The sequence below is a fragment of the Ylistrum balloti genome, unplaced genomic scaffold (genome assembly GCF_031769215.1).
Source record: "Ylistrum balloti isolate Yb309-2 unplaced genomic scaffold, AGI_CSIRO_Ybal_v1 Utg369888, whole genome shotgun sequence".
NCBI lineage: Eukaryota > Metazoa > Mollusca > Bivalvia > Pectinida > Pectinidae > Ylistrum > Ylistrum balloti.
This window is the reverse complement of record NW_026782022.1, coordinates 1,181,952-1,204,512: the sequence shown is the minus strand read 5'-3', so window position 1 is coordinate 1,204,512 and position 22,561 is coordinate 1,181,952. Positions and strand designations below refer to the sequence as shown.

Here is a 22,561-nt window from a genome sequence, read left to right as displayed (position 1 = left end):
TATTTGAAATACAAATCAATACATTATTAAACAGTTATGGAAGAGATCTGTACCAAGTGATCTGGGGTGATTGGTACAAAGTGACTGCACAAAAAGATCTGCACAATCACTTACATGAGGCAAAATACGTCCAGACTCCTACAAAATGTCAAATTTACAAATATATCACATGCTTAATATGTCTCTATTTCTATCATGGTCAAAGACATTAGATATTTTTTTGTATCAATATTTAGTAAGATTACTCTGTTTTAACTGCTGAGGAATTTTTTTATGTCAGGAAAAGATCTATCTTTAAAGTTAAATTTATTTTTTAATACTTTTACTACTCTGCTGACACGGAAGAAATAAATTTTAATAAACTTCTGTCTCTGTACAAACAAGAGGCCTAGCGGCCTTTACAGTCACCTGAGATAAGCAATATTGAATATAAAGGTCTCATGAAACAGAAAATGTGACACTGAATATAGGCAGTGTATTCCTTCAAAACTGTCAGCCTATACTGATAATTCTTGTAAAGTTATTTGGAAATAATCAACGTTATGCTCAAAAATACTGTTTTTCGATGAAAATTTCAGTAAAGTCTAGTCCAAAGTCTAAGTTGAAATCTGAGTCAATTTGACACCTTTTGGCCCCACCCCTCAGGCCCCTGGATGGTGGGAACTGTATTATTCACAATTTTGGTTCTTCTTAGGCCAGGGAAGGTTTCTGCAAAATTTCACTGAAATTGGATCAGGGGTTTTTGAGAAGAAGATGAAGGGTATTAGAATAGGTTCCAGAATTTCTTTCCTAAATCCCATGACAGAACATTTTCAAAAACACAGCAATGAGATAAATTCTGTCTGACATGTTTGAACTTGATGGTTTTTTTTATACACATGGCGAACATCATCTCAGTAACCTTAAAATCAAACTTGATCTTTATACAACTTTCAAACCCTACAAAAACTAGAAATGTCTTCCTGGGTCCAACTTATACCCCTGCTGTTCCCAAAGGGACATATCTTTCTGAAAAGCAGAGGTGGTTCGACCCAATAGCCAACAAGTTTTGTTGAAATCAATTCAGTAATTTCAGACAGACAACCTGGTTCCAGTATACTCTCTCACCCACCCCTCTAACTTCAGTCAGGAAGAGGGTAGTTATAATTAATTTGCCAGACTGATGATAATGATTCCAGATCAACATGGACAACAATCACACAACCATAGAAAATTCCATGACAACGCAAGATCAGCAAGATTATCTTACCACATTGAGGTAGTAAGCTGGGGCAGAATCTTGTCCACCTTATCAGCACACTCCAGCAGCTCTGGGTAGATAGGGTCGGTGCTGTTCAGCTGAGATTCCGGAGTACTACGGTAGCTACTTTGTGTTGGTGTCAGCTGTGAATCCTTACCAGCCTATCAATGAAGAAATAAGGAAAAATTAGGAAGACGTATTTAGGTATATATGTATTTGTTTCTTATTTCATTAATTCAAACTTTCAGGGTCACCTGATCAAACTTCAATGGCTTACTATACTGAGATTTTTACCTGTACCAGCAATGAATCTTATTAAATATTCAAAGTTTATATATTTCAACATATGCAGAAGACGTAACAACTAAATCTTTCTTAAACACATGCTGAGAAACAGACCCATTTCTATGATTAATCTTTTTGATACTTGAAATTTTTTATTAAATGTTTTAGAGTCAAAAATTATCATAGTTCAGAAAATCTCAGAGATTATGCTATTCTAATGTTGTGCCTAACAGACACATTGGAGTTTCTAAACTATGATAATCTTGCACTAATTTAAGAGGTTTTATCAAAGCTTTTATCCTAAAACCTCTTTTGGAACCCTAAAATGACAATGTGATCCATTGCTTACTGCTACAGGACCGAAATAGCTTAAAACCACAGATTAATACACTTGATTAAGATGCCTAGGATATCCCCCTCCATCGTAAAGAAACGGCAAGTTTAAAGGAGTTTACTGAAAAAATGGTGGCATTAAAATTGATTAAAACTAGTTTATAATTTGAACCTGACAACTTTATAGTGCTGCCACACTGAAGTACTCTGCTGATGGCCCCTAGCAGGAAACCCCTCTTGGTCAAGTTATACATATACTTACAATGGGCAAACCAGTTGTTACAATACCACAATACCGAGCATAAATTAGTAAGTAAAAGAGGGAGAAACTACCATTTTCATATACCATTGTGATATTGGCCAGGAAAAGGAGCCCAAAACCGTCCTCACAAGGGTAAATACTCTGATAAAGGTTAAAAGTGAAGCTGAAGCGAGAGATGTTAGACAAAAAGAAGTTTGGACAGTGAAAAGAAAATATCCTAAATTTATGTGTCTCTAACAATGATACTATGAGGGCAACAGGTTCAGTTCTTATGCCCTGCCTGCTGACTGATGAACAACAAAAGAAATAGATGAGGAAGGAGTGACACATTTTAAAATACCTGGGATGAAATCAATAAATCAAGAAATTTAAAACATGACAGTGACGAAAAGTTGACCTATGAGTAACCTAAATAAGGAATTCAAAATGTGAACAGCAATACATATTTCCAGTGAAATGTTAAGACAGTGAAGTTGTCAGACACATGCAGGGTTTTCCATAATTTTGTTAGTAGTAGGCTGTGTAGTGAAAGTAGGAGGCTGGCAAAGCCAGCCGACCCAAGCCGTACTGCAGCGAGGTAGGAGTGGCCTGCTGTGTATGTGTAAGGAACATTATTACGGAACTGGATTGGTGTAGACGGCCAAATGATCAAAGTAACTGGTCAAATAGGCCGGCGACCCGCTCTAATGGAAAACCCTGCACGTGCATCATGCAGATGTTAGAAGTGAGACATGACATTTAAAAAAATCCATACCACATCACTCAATGGTTGTGCTAGTATTGTTCTCGAACTAACTGTCAGTGATTTTTTAATGTGTTTGGCACTTGGACTCATAATGACTGGCACTGTAAAATGCTGAAATGAAAGTAGACTTAGCAAACCTGTCAACCTAAATGGTGCCATTTTGTAAAGACGGAAATTCAGAAATAAAACAAGCAATCTGTGGAATTATATGTCCATCAATCAATCCATATGTCCATGCTTCAACTCAACAAAATGACCAGTTTCTTCAGATAATGTATACTGGGAAATTTTCATCATTATTCTATTATCATACACAAATTTGCCTCATGTTCATTTCACTATCTGAGGTTATACAAAAGGATTGCCCTTTTTGTTCATTAACATTGTGATTAGAAAAAGGCCATCAACTTCTAAAAGAAAATAAATATGCGTGTCACTCTAGTGAGCAAATCAAACAGCCAACAGAAGTGTCTCAGATATATCTAGATATATATTGGTTTCAAGCATCAGTAGAGCAGACTACACATTTATAATAAGCAAGTTTGTACAAAAGCACAAAGAAGCAAGCAAAAGCTTCACAGTCAAAGCCTCCACATAAATTGTAGACGAACCTTTTCTGATGAGAATGTCACCCTGGAGGCACTGGCCAATGGAGAAGTAGACTTGATGCAATCAGCTAATTTGATTAAATCAATCTCCTGATTGGTTGGATTTTCAGTGTCTTGTTCTCTTGTCAAAGGATGAGCAAAACAAACTCGACGCTGCTGAAAGAGAGGAAGCAAAAATTCAAAGAAAGTCTACAAAGTCATAATTCTCCCTGGCTTGACTGACACCATTCTCCCAGGTTTAACTGACATAATTCTCCCTGGCTTGACTGACACAATTCTCCCAGGTTTAACCGACATAATTCTCCCTGGCTTGACTGACAATTCTCCCAGGTTTAACCGACATAATTCTCCCTGGCTTGACTGACACAATTCTCCCAGGTTTAACTGACATAATTCTCCCTGGCTTGACTGACACAATTCTCCAAGGTTTAACTGACATAATTCTCCCTGGCTTGACTGACATAACTATGCAAGGCTTACCTGACATAATTCTCCATGGTTTAACTGACATAATTCTCCCTGGCTTGACTGACACAATTCTCCCAGGTTTAACTGACATAATTCTCCCTGGCTTGACTGACACAATTCTCCCAGGTTTAACTGACATAATTCTCCCTGGCTTGACTGACATAACTATGCAAGGCTTACCTGACATAATTCTCCCAGGTTTAACTGACATAATTCTCCCTGGCTTGAGTGACATAATTCTCCAAGGTTTAACTGACATAACTATGCAAGGCTTACCTGACATAATTCTCCCAGGTTTAACTGACATAATTCTCCATGGTTTAACTGACATAATTCTCCCTGGCTTGACTGACACAATTCTCCCAGGTTTAACTGACATAATTCTCCCTGGCTTGACTGACACAATTCTCCCAGGTTTAACTGACATAATTCTCCCTGGCTTGACTGACATAACTATGCAAGGCTTACCTGACATAATTCTCCCAGGTTTAACTGACATAATTCTCCCTGGCTTGAGTGACATAATTCTCCAAGGTTTAACTGACATAACTATGCAAGGCTTACCTGACATAATTCTCCCAGGTTTAACTGACATAATTCTCCATGGTTTAACTGACATAATTCTCCCTGGCTTGAGTGACATAATTGTCCAAGGTTTAACTGACATAACTATGCAAGGCTTACCTGACATAATTGTCCAAGGCTTAACCGACATATTCCCCTAAAGCAGAACTGATATAATTCTACCTGACAAAAACAACATAGTTATCCCAAGCTTAACTGAAAGGATTCTCTTAGGCTTAACAGACATAATTCTCCTAGGCTTAACAAAGGTAAAATTTTCATTATCAAAAATATACAAACAAAATGAAATCATAAACCTCATTATTCCTGCCCCCTAAAAAAAATATGAAGTCGACAATACATGATTATATTACCTTGCCAGGAGGTGATGGGGAGATCGCTGCTATGTCTCCACTAAGACGTTGCTTTTTCAGAATTCCTGCACTTGGGGACGCTGATGGAGAATGGACGTTGCCAACTCTGATTGGATGGAATTTCTTTCCTATAATGGGTGAGGACTCTCCTGTGGTGTCCTGTGAAGGGGATGGCTGCTTCAAGATGCTTCGTCTGGCCACAATATGGCGCCCTTTATCAAACTTCCTAGAGGTGGACATCAACTTTGAGTCTGACTGACTCTCAAACAATGTACAGCCACTTGGGATGAATGATTTATTTGGAATTTTACGAGGGGTTTCGTCCAATTCGTTTTCTTGTCGTATCACTGGAGATTCTGCGGATTCAAAATTGTCATCATTGTTGTTATCGTTTTCATTTCTAATGATTTTGTTTTTCGAATGTTCATCTGCATCTTTGTCACCATTATTGATTTGTTTTTCCATATTTTGACTTCCATGATCTGCTTCTGAGTGATCCAATGCTGGTGTTCCAGGTTGTACATTCTCCAATGTTTCTCGAGTTTCTGTGTCCACTTCATTTTCTACATTCTGAAAATCACTCCCATTTTCACTAACCTTATCATCCTTTTTAGATTTCAGTTTCTTTTGCCTAGAAGTTTTCTTAAGGCTAAGATTTTTGTTATCACTTTTATTCGTCATGCCTGTCAGCGTTCTTCTCTTACTTCCTGAACGTGTTATGGAAGTTTGTGAGCGTGTTAATGTAAAAGTTTTTTTCTCCACACTTTTCCTGGAGGTTTTCTTATCAGTTGAGTCCTGAGATTCTGTTACATCAAGTACATCTTTTTCAATCTCAGATTTTTTCATCTTCTGGTCACCTTTCATCCTTTCCTTAAATTTTAGCTGACTCAGTGGCACATCTTCGTCCATAACATCATCTTTCTCAATCTTGTCTTCTTTTCTCTTATCAACTTTTTTTCTCTCCTTGGGTTTAATCTGACTCAATGGCACATCGTCATCATCATCATCATCATCATCAGATTCGCTTCTCAGACTTTCCTTAGCACTCCCTTCATTGCTATTGTTAAGTAGGGACAATGGTAGATCCTCATTGCTGTCTGGAATACCATTTGTGTTGGAAGAAGATTGCAAGTCTTTGTCTACAACACAATCCTCCTCTCCATGTCCTGTTTCACTACACTGTTCTTTATCGTTATTCAAAGTGATGTTTTCATCATTAGCCTGATGTACGGGTACATTAGAATTAGACATGTCTTCTAGTCCAATACTACCAGAAATAATATCACAGTTATTCTGTTGAGAATCCTGAGAACCAGAATCCATTTCAGATTCTAGGGTAGGAAATGATTTATGAGAATTTGCATCACTTTGAGATTCTGAAGTGGATTCTGCTGTATGGAAACTTGCATCAGACCGAGATTCTGAAACTTCCGATATCTTAACAACACATGAATCATCCTCAGAACTCTCGCTATCAAGATTTGAAGTTCCAGAGTTGATGACAATTTCCATCTGTCTTGCTCGTCTCTGAATAACTTCCTTCTTGGTCTTGGTGGTGCTCTTTCTATATGGTGTACTGCGAGATGACCTTCCCTCTGGTGTTTTCTCACCAATAAGCTCTTCTAATTCAGGATTCTTATCCATTTTACCACTGATTTTATCATTCATTTCTTTTTCTTCTCCTTGTGTAACATCACTGTTATTTGAATGCACAGATTCTTTGATTTCAATGGCTCCATTTTGAATTTTTTCTTGCGAATCACTGATGTTGAAAATCACTTCTGATTCATTTACATGTTTACCTTGTTCAACCAATTTGATGTCATTGTTATTTTCTGGTTCTAGATCAAATTCTGTTTTCTTGTCTGGGGATACATGTATATCTACTAATACTTTCATGGGACCATTTTTCACTTCCTCAGGTAATGGCGTCTCCACCTGCTTTTGTCTACGTTGAGAACGAGGTTTTCCAGACTTTGGAGTTCGCTTGACTCTAGTCTCTACTTCATAGGTTATCTCATCAAAATTTGAATATTTCTTTGGAGTTTTCCTAGTTCGTTTTGGTTTTATGCTGTCCGGGGACATATGCATCGGAGAAGTCTGTTTGCGTTTGCGACCTCGGCCTGGAGTTGGAACATCACTTGCCATTGTAGAAATCTCCTTTGGATTGTATGATTTGTTGCTGTTCTCACATACAGAAGTAATCTGCTCCATAGATTTAACAGAATCTGTTTGCATATTCTCATCCTTTTCTAAAGTATTTAAGTTTCTAGTATCAAACATCTTGGGCGTAGCTGAAGTACCATCTTTGAATGTGGATTCCAACCCTGGATCGTAAGAGTTCATGTCACTCATAGCATCCTTGAAGAGATTTTCGGATAATGATGTCTCCTGTGTATCTTTATCTATTTCTTTGTTCTGCTCACTTACATCTGTTTCGGACTGATTGTAGACGGTAGTTTTTTCCATCTCACTACTTTCCGTGTGACTTATATCTGATTTCACAATGACTCCTGTCGATGTAGAGAATCCTTGAGAACTTGGTATAACATCTTCACTGTCGAGAGGACGAATCTCTGAGAAATCATCATGTTCATGCATTTCATTGACTACTTCAGAATCCTGTGGCATATCTTCTCCATTATTTTCTTCACTTTTATGGCCATTTTTGCCAGCTGGACTGTTTTGTGAGGAATTCTTGCGTGTCGGACTAAATTGTTTAATGTCATCATCAGTGAGTCGTTTCAGCATCAGCACAGGCGTTCCAACCTTCCCAGCAAGTCTATTCCTCAGCTTTGGAGGAGAAGCAGGAATAATGTTAGAATCCTCCATCAAGTCCTCCATTTCTTTTCCACTTTCCCCACCAAACAGTTTCTTGTGACTGCCCCTTGTCCCTGTTTGTTTCTGGACACGTGCAGGACTTTCATTGTCTGGGATACTTCCTTTCACTGTATTCTGCTCTCTACCTTCATGTTTTGCTGGTGATTGTGTCTCCTCTATAACAGTTACAACCTGAGAGATCGGTACACTATCTGGGATTTCTGTCCTTGCTTTTTCTGCTTCCTGCAATGTTGAGGGCTGACTAAACCATTTGTCTAATTTAGCCTGTCCAGACAGATCTGTTATTTTGCCTTTCCTGGAAGAATCATTTTTTTCCTGACTTGACTGCTCATCTTCCTGTAACTGAGATTTGTCTGGAGAGTCATCCGCCATAATTTTTCTGTGGGACAGTGGTGACTGACTGAGAGCAGTAAGTTTGTTGCTCCAACTCAGCAATGGTTGTTTCCGCTGAATGTTGGATGTTGTACCAGCAAGTCCTTCTAGAACATTTTCCTCTTCGCTCTTTTGTGACGAACTATTGTCACTCTTTTTTGAATCTAGAGAAAAAGATTTACTGCTTAATTGTTCAAAAATTCCAATTACACCCAAAGGATTCTGGGGGATTGAAGGTATTACTGAACTTTCTTCTGAGGAGGGACTGTTTTTCTCACTTGTGGACATTATCTCCCCAGCGTCCTCCGTCTGACCCATAGCCTGTTGGATAACAGAGAAATGGTCAATGCTACGAGACTCAATGTCATCAATACTTGTACGTTGTATAGAATCCACCTCATCTTGTTTGTCAGAGTCACGAAATCGCACAGATCTTCGGCGTTTCACTTTTCCTGGTTGTTTCATTAACTTTTCATTAGCAGTATTCTCTTCCCTTGTCGCTTTCACACTCCCTGTATGATTCTGCATTGAGATATAAAAGAAACTTCAAAACAGATGAAATTGGTTTAATTTCCTAAAAGACAATGTGTTATCACATTTTCCAAATTTATCAATTATGTTAAAATCACTTTTATGATATGTTTTTAATCTATAACATTTCTTAATGGATATAGATATTTATGTTTATATTTAAACATCTTACCATGATGGACTGAGAAACTTGAGAACCTGAGGAGTCTACGACAACAACAGAATCCAAACTGGGCAACTGGGACCTGTAAATTTCAAACCATCCTTGTTAAGTGTTAAATTAGTCAACGCTAATGCAGACTAAAATTACTTTCCAATTTGCTCTAGTATCAAGAATCAAATAATGGTTCCCTGAAAAACCACAAGTGATACATTGCCATACATCAAAAGATGTAGGAAAGATCTAGTTCTGGTAGCAGATGTGATGTCAACAACATTAATATCTTGATCTTTCATACACATCACACAATGTGATTGTTCAGAACCTCCACAACTTTTATTTGTTATTATAGCAGTATTACAAGTCTTCGTCAGAGATTTTGAAACAGATTTTTAAAACACAATATGTGTAACATTAAAAAATTCTACATCAGACCTCTGATAACAGTCTTTAATGACTCAATATCAGGCCTCTGATCACAGCCTTTAATGACTCAATATCAGGCCTCTGATGACAGCCTTTAATGACTCAATATCAGGCCTCTGATGACAGCCTTTAATGACTCAATATCAGGCCTCTGATGACAGCCTTTATTGACTCAATATCAGGCCTCTGACCACAGTCATAAATGACTCAATATCAGGCCTCTGATCACAGCCTTTAATGACTCAATATCAGGCCTCTGATCACAGCCTTTAATGACTCAATATCAGGCCTCTGATCACAGCCTTTAATGACTCAATATCAGGCCTCTGATGACAGCCTTTATTGACTCAATATCAGGCCTCTGACCACAGTCATAAATGACTCAATATCAGGCCTCTGATCACAGCCTTTAATGACTCAATATCAGGCCTCTGATCACAGCCTTTGATGACTCAATATCAGACCTCTGATCACAGTCTTTAATGACTCAATATCAAACCTCTGACCACAGCCTTTAATGACTCAATATCAGGCCTCTGACGACAGCCTTTAATGACTCAATATCAGGCCTCTGATCACAGCCTTTAATGACTCAATATCAGGCCTCTAATCACAGCCTTTAATGACTCAATATCAGACCTCTGATCACAGTCTTTAATGACAATATCAGGGCTCTGACCACAGCCTTTAATGACTCAATATCAGGCCTCTAACCACAGTCATAAATGACTCAATATCAGGTCTCTGATCACAGCCTTTAATGACTCACAGCCTTTAATGACTCAATATCAGGTCTCTGATCACAGCCTTTAATAACTCAATATCGGGCCTCTGACCAGTCATAAATGACTCAATATCAGGCCTCTGATCACAGCCTTTAATGACTCAATATCAGGCCTCTGATCACAGCCTTTAATGACTCCATATCAGGCCTCTGATCAAAGCCTTTAATGACTCAATATCAGGCCTCTGATCACAGTCATAAATGACTCAATATCAGGCCTCTGATCACAGCCTTTAATGACTCAATATCAGGCCTCTGATCACAGCCTTTAATGACTCCATATCAGGCCTCTGATCACAGCCTTTAATGACTCCATATCAGGCCTCTGATCACAGCCTTTCATGACTCAATATCAGGCCTCTGATGACAGCCTTTAATGACTCAATATCAGGCCTCTGATCACAGCCTTTATTGACTCAATATCAGGCCTCTGATAACAGTCTTTCATGACTCAATATCTGGCCTCTAAGCACAGCTGTTAATGACTCAATATCAGGCTTCTGAGCATGGCTTTCAATTTCAATTCATTCAGCCTAAGTGCATTATATTTCATCACACAATGAAAAATCACAAAACATAGCATAGCATGGCAACTTACTCATTCTGAGTGTTTTCACTACCGAACTGCGAGGACATCATGGAGACATCTTGAGACAAATCCAAGGAATTATACATGGCTGGAAAATTTCTACAAATTAAAAACACAAAATCACTCTCCGGTCTGATATAAACCCAAATATGCTGTGATATGAATGTACCTTTTAAGTTATGATGACAATTACAAGCGGGGGTGGGTGGGTTGGGAGGCACTTATTTTTTAACCCCAATCACCCATATAATAAAATTTATACAATACCCAAGCATGTTTACAATAAAGCATTTATCAAATCCAATATCCCACACAATTAAATTTGTGATATCAAGCAACCCCAACAGAATTTTATTTTCCATCTTAACATAACACCAACAAAGTTTCATTTTGTTGTCCTTTTTTCATGACAAATTACATGTTGCTTTCCCAAGTAACAATATTGTCTGTTTGCCCAAAAGTTTAATATGAAAAATATTAAGTGTATTTTCCCAAACTGTAAGAAAAAGATCTCTGAACATTTCCTATTTCTACACAAACACACTAAATATAGATGTTTCAAAACAGAACAAAGGATCCCAGTGGGATCTTGGCGCCCACCATTTGAGGATCTGTTTTCAGTTCTTGAAGATTTGTTTATTTATTTATTTTTTTTTTTTTTGTTGCAGGTGTTTTAAATGTTCATGAACTGGTCTTCATTGAATGTACTCAATGATGGCACAAGATATTTTTATTAAGCACCTATTAGCAAATATCATTTGAAAAAGATCCCAAAGTATTATTAGATAGCAGTCAGTTACAGGTGGATAATGGACATGGTCTTGAATCAATATGATAGAATATCGAAGAAAATATGCTTGTGTGAAATAAGCATTGCATTTTTAATAAATCAATTCTTCTGTTACTTCTCATGTGTCAACCCATATGCCATTAACTCAATTCATTGCATGGTTTAGTATACATACCCTAAACAGTGTATTTATCAATGTTTACTTAATTTAGAAAATCTGAAACTTGAGAATGACTGATCATGTAGGTAAGAAATAGCCATAAAACAATTACTCGCTGTTCAAATCCAAGATGGAGAGCTATAGGCCATTTTTTTTAGATCATTTTAAATATGGGACAATGCTTAACTAGGTACCAAGAGGAAGCTAAATATGAAATTTGAAAAGGATCCTGTCACAGCAATAACAAACTACTGTATTACTGTAGATATCCAAGATGGCTGCCTGTGGGCCACCTTGATTTCAAATCAGTCCAAAAAAGGTACAATGCACAAATAGGGACCAAGGGGAACCTGCATATGAAATTTGAGAAAGATCCATCCAGTACTTTTCCAGAAACAGCGGTAACAAACTTTTACTTTCAAACTCCAAGATGGCCACCTGTCGGCCATCTTGAATTCAAATTAGTCCAAAAAAGGTACAATGCACAACTAGGAATCAAGGGGAATCTGCATATGAAATTTGAGAAAGATCCATCCAGTACTTTTCCAGAAACAGCGGTAACAAATTTTTACTTTCAAACTCCAAGATGGCCACCTGTCGGCCATCTTGAATTCAAATTAGTCCAAAAAAGGTACAATGCACAACTAGGAACCAAGGGGAACCTGCATATGAAATTTGAGAAAGATCCATCCAGTACTTTTCCAGAAATAGCGGTAACAAGAATTGTTTACTGACAGATGGACCACCGACGCAGGGCGATGGTGGGCTAAAAACCATCATGTCGCCATGCATTTCAAACTGGGAAAGTCGTCATTTTTCAATCTATAAGCTACCATATGTATAGTATACTGGAAGTTTGCAAGTGGACAAGAGTATTAGTTTTATGCCATTTTCACTTCATTTATTTCACATGTTGTCCTTTCATTTTCTAGTCATGTCAAATGCGGGTAAAAATGAAACAAGCTTGTCGCTAATCCACTACAATATATTGGTGTGATTTTGTATCACAAACATGCCTGGAGTCAGCTAGACTAAAAAAAAAAAAAAAAAATGCTTTGTAATGAATGGCCCCATTAAGGATTCCAGGCCAAGTAGTAGCCGCATGTATACTCAAGTAATTCTACCCCATTTTTTTTCTAAGTTTCATCAGTTCTTGCATCAAAGAGTTTAAAGTTAGCACGACATATCTTCCTTGAACTTTTAGATTAGCAAACCTGCATTTGATTTTTTTGTGTCAAGTTTACCCTAACAATTTAATTTTCTGGGGTTCCCATTTAACCAATCACCCACATAATTCAATTTGTAATTGCACCAATCATACATAAAATGCATTTTAGTGTTATTCCAACCATTCGCCAAAAAAACCCATTTAATCTGTGGCTCAATGCCTCCACACACGTTTAATTCTGGAACTGCCCTAATATTCTGAAGTTCATAAGATTGCTGCTTCTTGATGTGTTGGGTATTTTGAAATGTAAGGAGGTGTCCATTTTTTCCCGCATTTAATCATTTTCATAAAGCTAGGGTTATATCATGGTGGTTTTGAATACAGCAGCTAATTTGACAGAGGTCTATATTTTTCGAAACTGCCACTCATCCTACTGTTCAATAAGGAATATCTTTTTAAACCAACACTTATCCAACACTACTTACTTTTTCTCTCTAAAAACCTCCTTCTGGTGTTCTGTGAGAACTCTTTTCTTCCTTGGAGGAGACTTAATCACGACAAAATCCTGAAATCACAAATATTACCTATTTATACTGAGGTACAATGTTATTTTTTGAAAAGATTTTATTGACTTGATGACTTGAGTAAAATACAAGTTTAGCATATAATTCTTAATGACTTGAGTAAAAACTTATTTTTAATGACTGTTAAAATTGATTTTTAATGACTTCTTGAAAATTAATTATCTGTGTGTTTGCAAAAGTTTCTTGTGATACTTATCGGTTGAATCAGTATAAACACAGAGTCTCTCTGGAAAGGATAGAAACCATTTTCAATGTTCACAGCTATTCAATTAAACAAGAGGCCCAAGGGGCCTTACCGGTCACCTGAGGAATATATGTCAATAATCTGGGGATTTTGAAATGTTGCAAAAATGTAACAACACTTGTGCAGGACCATGTGTAAAACATCTGTACCAAGTTTGAACATGACCCACCCAATGGTTCTTGAGAGGAAGTCCATAATGTCTTAGCCAAACAGAGGCCAGGGTGGCCATCTTGGATTTTGAATCGCCCCAAAAAGTTAACATTTGTATCAAGTTTCCTCTTTTTCCCCCTCCTGGGGCCCCTATTGGGGCCACGCCCTTTTTCTTCGCAAACTTGAAGCAGCTTCCCATGGGGATGCTTTGTGCCAAGTTTGGTCAAAATTCATCTACTGGTTCTTGAGAAGTAGTCATTTAATGAAGGTTTTTTCATATGGCTCCTTTTACACCCCTTATGGGCCCCAAAGAGGACATAATTACTTTCTTCAACATAATTTCATATGTCCTTCACTAAGGGATGCTTTCTACCAAATTTGGTTGAAATCGGTTGAAGTTGAATTTCTGACCCTTTTGACACCCCCTCGTTGGGCCGTTTTTGACCCAATTTTTTTTTTCATTCCCAAACTTTGTAAACCATGCCATAAGGACCATAAATATCAAATATGAATTTAATCTGACTTTTGGTTCATGAGAAGAAGATTTTTAAAGATTTACCTAATTTTACCCCCATTTTTCCCCCTCCTGCAGCCCCTATTGGGGCCACACCCTTTTTCTTTGCAAACTTGAAGTGGCTTCCCATGGGGTTGCTTTGTGCCAAGTTTGGTCAAAATCTATTCAGTGAAAAAACGATGCATGACGACAGACAAATCATGATGGCAAAAGGTCACCACGAGCCTTCGGCTCAGGTGACCTAAAAAACCTGCTTGATCATAGGACTCGTAATTAAAACACCTGATTTTTCACACTTACATCATTTTTCATCCCATTTACAGACAAAAGATCTCGTTTGACAACTTCTTGACCTTTTGCTTCCATAGTAACTGGTTTGGCAGGAGATTTTTTGATGTGAGGTGACACAGCTTTGTTAAGGAAACTACCATGCATTTTAACAGGAGATGGCATTCCTGGTAGTCTGGGCTCTGGTGCCTGTGACTCCGCCTGTGACAAATAGTTCAAAGGTCACAAAACTCATAGCATTTCCAAAATAGAAATAATGATGTTGATGCTGAACTGAAGATAGACTAGAAAATGTCTTTAAGAAATGAATACCTCTAGTGTTTGTAAGCCTGAATCTGATCTGGTGTAGAACTTGATGTTAAGATACCAAGAGGTAAACATGTTTGATGAGTTTCTGTAAATGTTACAATGACCTTGATCTTAAAATAATAAGAAACAAATTCATCTTTGATTTCATCTCAAATAAAGGGTAACACTATATTTCAGATAAACAAGTGAATGTGTTAAGAGTGTGTGAAATAATGTGAAGCTTCAGATAAGAAATCATAATATTTCCATACAACCTAATTACATAAATGTTTATCGACAGACCTGGCTCATCTGACTTATTGGCGTTTCCTCGACAACAGATATACTAACAGCTGACCAACCAGGCAGGACAATGGAGGTCTTCTCCTTTACTTTGCTAAGTACAGGCCTACAAATGTTAATGTAACAGGTCAGAGGTCACAGAAGATAAAAAGGTGATCAACTTTGATGTTTGAGCAGAATGACATCATTATAGGTGAGAAGTGACATTTTACACATCAGTGGAACCTTAATCCATTTGAAATTGTTGTTAACCATAAAACTTAAAAGCTCAACAATCTACATAGAACAGCAAAAACATTTCAGCTTCACAACATATATTCTATATCTAATAATTTTGTTTCATCTTTAGTTCAACTCTTTGAAAAGGAGATACACAATAATTTTTGTGCAGATTTTTATCATTACATATTTTCCTACATGATAAAATTTCTACTACACAACTATGTAATGTAGTTGTACTTCATACGTAAACTTAATTTCTACCAGAGAAATATGAAATCAATGTTGCCCATCAACACAGCTGTGGACTTAATAAAAATGTCTTTCTTACTTGAGACTTTCTGGATAAACCAGGGGTGCTGATTGACTGAACTCTGTCTTCCAGAAATTTGTAGTGATGTTTTTCATTGCTCTTCTTGGATGTAGAAACGTAGCTTCTAGCAAGGGGGATAACTTTGCAAGAAGCTCCGAGTCTGCTTTTGATGTGAATTTACTTTGCAAAGAATTTGTTATTGTTTGCCATAATTTTTCAATCTGAAATCAGAAATCATATTTTTCAAAAGCAATCAATACATTAGATAATCAATTTTCTTAATGATATTGTATTTATAATGATAGGAAATGTAAAATCTTAGTCCAACACCAGCTCAATCTATCTGTGTAAAAGTGACATTAACACCAGCTTAATCTATCTGTGTAAACGTGACATTAACATCAGCTTAATCTATCTGTGTAAAAGTGACATTAACACCAGCTTAATCTATCTGTGTAAAAGTGACATTAACATCAGCTTAATCTATCTGTGTAAAAGTGACATTAACACCAGCTTAATCTATCTGTGTAAAAGTGACATTAACACCAGCTTAATCTATCTGGGTAAAAGTGACATTAACATCAGCTTAATCTATCTGTGTAAAAGTGACATTAACACCAGCTTAATCTATCTGTGTAAAAGTGAGACTAACACCAGCTTAATCTATCTGTGTAAAAGTGACATTAACACCAGCTTAATCTATCTGTGTAAAAGTGACAAAGTAAAAAGACTTTCTAAAATTAGTAACTATGACTAATGACTATGAAATACAAACTCATTTAGTCTTCTTATTCTTGACTTTTGTATAAATTTGATCAAAATTCCTTCTGGAATAAGCCACAACTAATCACAAGAAGTCAGAATAAGATAGACGTGTGCTACCTCTCGTGTCCCTCTCTCCCCACAAAAGATGGCTGCTGTACAGCAAACAGTCTTTTCACATAGGTCACAAATCTGATAAGATGAAGGGGAGTAGCTATTGTCTATACTCTATTCAATAAACCATCATTATTCAATCATATTACCAACCTTTTGCTGAAATATATTGGTGTATATTTTTGCTGTTGTTTTTCCTGCTGATCCCTCAAACAGATCAGCTATGGGTTGTGCCAGGTGAGTAATCATAGACAGAATGGAATTTGATGTGTTGACGTGTGTAAATAAATGTATCAGGACATCCACAGTCACGCTGGCCGTGTTAGGAATGGAACCCACATTTGGCTTCTGTAAGATAAGAGGGGATACACATATTTTTGTTGATTTTGTAGGTAATTCTATTCCACATCCACATGTAATATTTAAACTCAACATTTTAAGTATGATCAGATTTTGTATTTTTCATCCACAAAATCAAGTTCCAACAAAATAGAAAGATTATGACCTTATGACCTTTGAGCCTAAAGGAAACCAACATCTTTACAGTCAACACTCAAGTAAACATTTACTTTCACTAAATACATAAAACATGAGTATGTAAGCAGAAATGTAGCTGTATGACACAGGTCAGGAAAAAATTTACTAAATTTACAACGCTGAGATTTTTCTTTTTTTCTTTCTCTCGAATTACTTGATTTTGAAAATACAAACATTAAAATCGATTTCTTAACTAACACTTAACTATAACTCAATCAATTATTTAAAAAGAAATATGAGTGAAGCTTAATACTACCTACACAAGTCTTTTTTATTACAGTGTGCACTGTAATTTTAGCTCACAAAAATCCAGTGTAAGATATAAAATTTCAGTCTGCAGTTTTGCATTAGCAGAAAGTTTTAGAAACTTTTAGAAAAACATTTCTATCAATTTATTTCAAAATTATACAACAGATCATCCAAAGATTTTGTTAATTCAAGAAAAATCTTTAAATTACCAGGTCAGTGCTGTTTTCTTTTTCCAAACTAAGCCTACCTTTCCAAAATCCCCCTTTGTGGCAGCAATCATTGTTGCCTCCAAAATTCTTTGCATCAGCATCACCAAACTTTGGACATTGTCCATTGGTTTTTGTTTCTTTTTGGCCCACTTAGCTGGACTCAGGCCATCTGTATCAGAATTAAAGCATAAATTATCTTAGTCAACCAGTCACTGGGTGAAGAAAACTTTCAAACTGACAAGATTAAACTTCCAATCTTCACCTATGATCAACAATCTAAACTAAATAATGTTGCCATAATGACCAATTTTTGTGCAGGACACAGCACTTTCTGTTGCCATAACGACCTGTTTGGGTACCCGACACAGCACTTTATGTTGCACCAATAAGATAAAGTTTCCATTTGGTATATAACACAGTGTTGTGATATATATAACACAGTGTCATGATATATATAACACAGTGTCGTGATATATATAACAAGTGTCTTGATATACGCATCTAACAGTGTCCTGATTAATAAAATATGTTATCTGTAACTGAGCGAGATCGGGATATCTCAGTTGAGGGCTAAGATCCTGTAACATAATGCCAACCGAGACATTATCTGAGATAAGGATGTTACATGATCTTTGCCCGAGACCGAGATACTCCAATCTCACACAGTTACAGATAACAGATTTTTTACTTTTAAATGATTGGAGAGTGCCTTGTAAACTATGCAGGCTGCACCAACAAAAATACAACACATTTTACAGTGAAGACCTTATTTTATCTACAACATCAGGAATATGATTAATCAAATAGAATATCAATGACATTTTAACAATGACACAACCTACATTTTTATTGAAATGCACGGGTGTAGGTGCCACCTACGTTTACACATGGATGAATACACAAATGAATATAAGATTATGCAAAAACGCATGTGAGGTTACTACAGATCAGGCGATAGAAAAATCTAGGCTGCTGTGGGATATCCCTGTCTGAGGTGCGAGAAATATATAACAAAGCGTCATGATATATATATCACCACAGTGTCAGGATATATATAACACAGAGTCATGATATATATAACACAGTGTCAGGATATACATAACACAGTGTCAGGATATATATATAACCAAGTGTCAGGACATATATAACACAGTGTCACGATATACATAACACAGTGTCAGGATATACATAACACAGTGTCAGGATATATATAACACAGTGTCAGGATATATATCAAAGTGGTAGATCTGTTTTCCAGAAAAAAAAACCCCAAAAAACAATCAAAACAAACATTTCTCCAACTACAATGAAGACAAAATAATGGCGGATAAGACACAGTATACACTTACTGAGATTAAAAGTGGGAACAGATCCCAGAGAAGAGTAGTCGACAGCATTGACCATGGCCAGACAGCACTGAGATATATATTCTAGGTAACCAACCTCCTGTGGACAAAACAATGTCAGTATATCAACAATCTGTTTACAATTACATGTTACACAATCAGTGATTACTCTTTGCTTCATCTAATAAATCATTTCTGAAAATATAATACAATATAAGACAATTTTATCAAAAAGCTTTCTAAAAAGTTGGATACATTTACTGGCAAAACACCTCTGTCAAACTTACTTCTCCAACTCAAGACAATAGATTTACAGTAAGATATTTCACTCCTTTGTATGACACAGTCCTTACCTCTAAATTGGTTGGACTGACGAGCTTCAGAAATCTTTGGCATAGTTCCTCACAGCATATATTGGCCTCAGCATTGGTAACCAGGGCAGAGAGTCGAGCAAATGTTTTGTATAAATCACACCAGGTCTTCAGCATTGTCTTCACTGAAGCCTGTATAAGAAATCAAAATTTCTGCATCAACGCTATTATATATTAAACTGATATGGATCTAATTAAGTGTTTTGATACAAAAGACAACCTACTTTGACATGGGATTCAAAACTTCCAACGAGAGCCTGATGGAACGTACAAAACTTATAGTGTTAAAAAGTCATTCAAAAATAAATAGTCGCCTCCTTGAAAGTGAGCAGCTCTTGTAACTGTCATTCACTCTACCAGACTATAAATAGCCCTTCAATATTTAAGCCCTGTTCTACTGGAAACAGTAATATCCTACCAGAGACATGGAGGTGACAAGACTGTTGTACTGGGAACAGTAATATCCTACCTGAGACATGGAGGTGACAAGGACCTGTTGTACTGGGAACAGTAATATCCTACCTGTGACATGGAGGTGACAAGGTACTGTTGTACTGGAAACAGTAATATCCTACCTGTGACATGGAGGTGACAAGGACCTGTTGTACTGGAAACAGTAATATCCTACCTGAGACATGGAGGTGACAAGGACCTGTTGTACTGGGAACAGCAATATCCTACCTGTGACATGGAGGTGACAAGGACCTGTTGTACTGGGAACAGTAATATCCTACCTGTGACATGGAGGTGACAAGGACCTGTTGTACTGGGAACAGTAATATCCTACCTGTGACATGGAGGTGACAAGGCCCTGTTGTATTGGGAACAGTAATATCCTACCTGTGACATGGAGGTGACAAGGTCCTATTGTACTGGGAACAGTAATATCCTACCTGTGACATGGAGGTGACAAGGACCTGTTGTACTGGAAACAGTAATATCCTACCTGAGACATGGAGGTGACAAGGACCTGTTGTACTGGGAACAGTAATATCCTACCTGAGACATGGAGGTGACAAGGCCCTGTTGTATTGGGAACAGTAATATCCTACCTGTGACATGGAGGTGACAAGGTCCTGTTGTACTTGGAACAGTAATATCCTACCAGAGACATGGAGGTGACAAGGTCCTGTTTTACTGGGAACAGTAATATCCTACCTGTGACATGGAGGTGACAAGGCCCTGTTGTACTGGGAATATCAGGACAGCATACAAACAGTTGAAGTTGTGTTCCAATGCATCTCCCTGGTTTACCTCGTTTGTCTTTTGGAAGATAAACATTTAAACATTGAAAATTTTCTTACATTAATGGTTATCACCTCTACAATTCTGTTGATCTTATCCTTCACATCTATCACCTCTACAATTCTGTTGATCTTAACCTTCATTCACATCTATCACCTCTACAATTCTGTTGATCTTATCCTTCACATCTATCACCTCTACAATTCTGTTGATCTTATCCTTCACATCTATCACCTCTACAATTCTGTTGATCTTATCCTTCACATCTATCACTTAAACAATTCTGTTGATCTCATTTTGCCAAATTCTTGTTTTTTGTTGTGTGTAAAATTTCTGTGTTCAAGCTCAGAATTTTACCTGAAAGTTTGGCAATAATTTCATAGTAGCCCTATTTTCACATATCAACTGTTTAAAAGGCAGATAACTGCCAAGGATGCCTACCTTTTTTATGTGTTCATGGAGAGGGTTCACCAGACCACTCCATAACCTCCACATCATTTCTGGAACTTCTACAAACTCTCGGTTCTGTTCTAACATTTGTATAGTAGATTGACAGAACTCTAAAGATCCTGACGAAGTGTTGATACCACAGTCCACCAGAATTCCAAAAAGTGTCATGTAGCTGGGGAGTAAAACAAAACTTCTTAGAACCATGATACAGTCTAGAACCATGTCATAAAGAAGCCTAACGAAACAGCTTATAGAGCCATGTTGTAAGGAAACATAACGGAACAGCTTATAGAGCCATGTTGTAAGGAAACATAACGGAACAGCTTATAGAGCCATGTTGTAAGGAAGCATAACGGAACAGCTTATAGAGCCATGTTGTAAGGAAGCATAATGGAATTGTATTAATGTTGGAATGAAAAATAGGAATGGATTCTCTCAATATAAAATTAAATAGCTGGAATTATTGTACAGAAAATTAAGATTTATTTATCTTACATATGTTTTTCTTTCACTTATTTAAAACTTTAGGAGTGTTCTACAAGTCACTGTATAGAATAATATATACCTCTCTGAAACAGCCCCTGTAGCCAGTAGTACTGGGGTGAGGAGCAGCTCGGTAAGAAACAGAGCAGGTGTTCCCTGTAAACAGTTACCAACAGAGCTTTTAAAAACATCTTCAGTCTGTACCAAATCTCTGTGGAAATAACTCTCATTACTTCATAACTGTATTCAACCTAACAAATACACACCTATATTATTTAATGGAAGGTAAGAGGTTTGATCAATCAAAGTTGGTAAAAAATGTTCACATCACTGACCTACCAATAAAATATAAGAAATGTTGTGTTAAGTTTTTACTGGCAAGTTCATAGCACCATTTCCAAAATTTTGATGAGTCCACTTACATTACAGATAGAGAGGGTTCTCAAAATTTCAACTCTATGCAACAAAACTTTCGTTTCTCACTTGACAAAATTCATTATGCACATCTTTTTGTGAGCCAGTAGAAGAACTCTATTGCACAAGAACCACTATACTTACATGAATTCGCTCCCCATTACCAACATTGTAGGCGGTAGAGGTAAGGGACTTTCGGGGAAGGCAGCACACAACTTCAAACATTTTCTAAAAAAATTTCACCATAACATTTTTACTTTCATTAAAGACTGTACACTGACTTCCTTTCACAGATACGTACTTTAACAGTTTCAAGAATACAACAAGTTTGCAGCTATTTTAATTTTCACAAATTTTGGAACTACTAGCACAAAATCAAAAATGTGCAGTCTTCAAATGAAAGCTGTAGGGAGCTCTACTACTGTTTGCTTCCTAGTATTAGGTCAGAAGGTATGCTTGCCGTAGGGCATTGGAGGACCACATGTCATTCATTACCTGTCCAAAGATGGGAATGTGACTCTTATAAACAGTGAATGTGGTAAAATAAACCAAACGAATAAACTAGTCTAATTAGCTTTCAAATTCATTAGGTATCTCAAGTTTTTTGTTCCAGTTGCATTATCAAGGCCGATCAGCTACTTAAAAGCTTAGGTGTGTATATATTTGTATACATGTTACCCAGTCACTGTATTTTTATATCTCTGTATACATGTTACCCAGTCATTGTATTTTTATATCTTTGTATACATGTTACCCAGTCACTGTATTTTTATATCTC

The 22,561-nt window shown here is 36.9% G+C and overlaps 1 protein-coding gene across 1 annotated transcript in view; it reads right to left on the bottom strand.

Annotated features, from left to right (window-relative positions):
* The window catches only part of LOC132546411 (telomere-associated protein RIF1-like), a 34,125-nt gene that overhangs the window by 2,939 nt on the left and 8,625 nt on the right, over positions 1–22,561 (bottom strand). The window contains exons 13-29 of the mRNA XM_060210124.1: positions 21,928–22,011; positions 21,452–21,525; positions 20,878–21,058; positions 20,350–20,454; positions 19,174–19,323; positions 18,824–18,920; positions 17,513–17,643; positions 16,633–16,824; positions 15,622–15,824; positions 15,072–15,177; positions 14,493–14,681; positions 13,186–13,265; positions 10,592–10,681; positions 8,796–8,868; positions 4,880–8,614; positions 3,477–3,629; positions 1,250–1,401 (exon numbers count right to left, since the gene is read on the bottom strand). Coding sequence (XP_060066107.1) covers positions 1,250–1,401; positions 3,477–3,629; positions 4,880–8,614; positions 8,796–8,868; positions 10,592–10,681; positions 13,186–13,265; positions 14,493–14,681; positions 15,072–15,177; positions 15,622–15,824; positions 16,633–16,824; positions 17,513–17,643; positions 18,824–18,920; positions 19,174–19,323; positions 20,350–20,454; positions 20,878–21,058; positions 21,452–21,525; positions 21,928–22,011 — 5,795 coding nt within the window. The remainder of the gene's footprint in view (positions 1–1,249; positions 1,402–3,476; positions 3,630–4,879; positions 8,615–8,795; positions 8,869–10,591; positions 10,682–13,185; positions 13,266–14,492; positions 14,682–15,071; positions 15,178–15,621; positions 15,825–16,632; positions 16,825–17,512; positions 17,644–18,823; positions 18,921–19,173; positions 19,324–20,349; positions 20,455–20,877; positions 21,059–21,451; positions 21,526–21,927; positions 22,012–22,561) is intronic.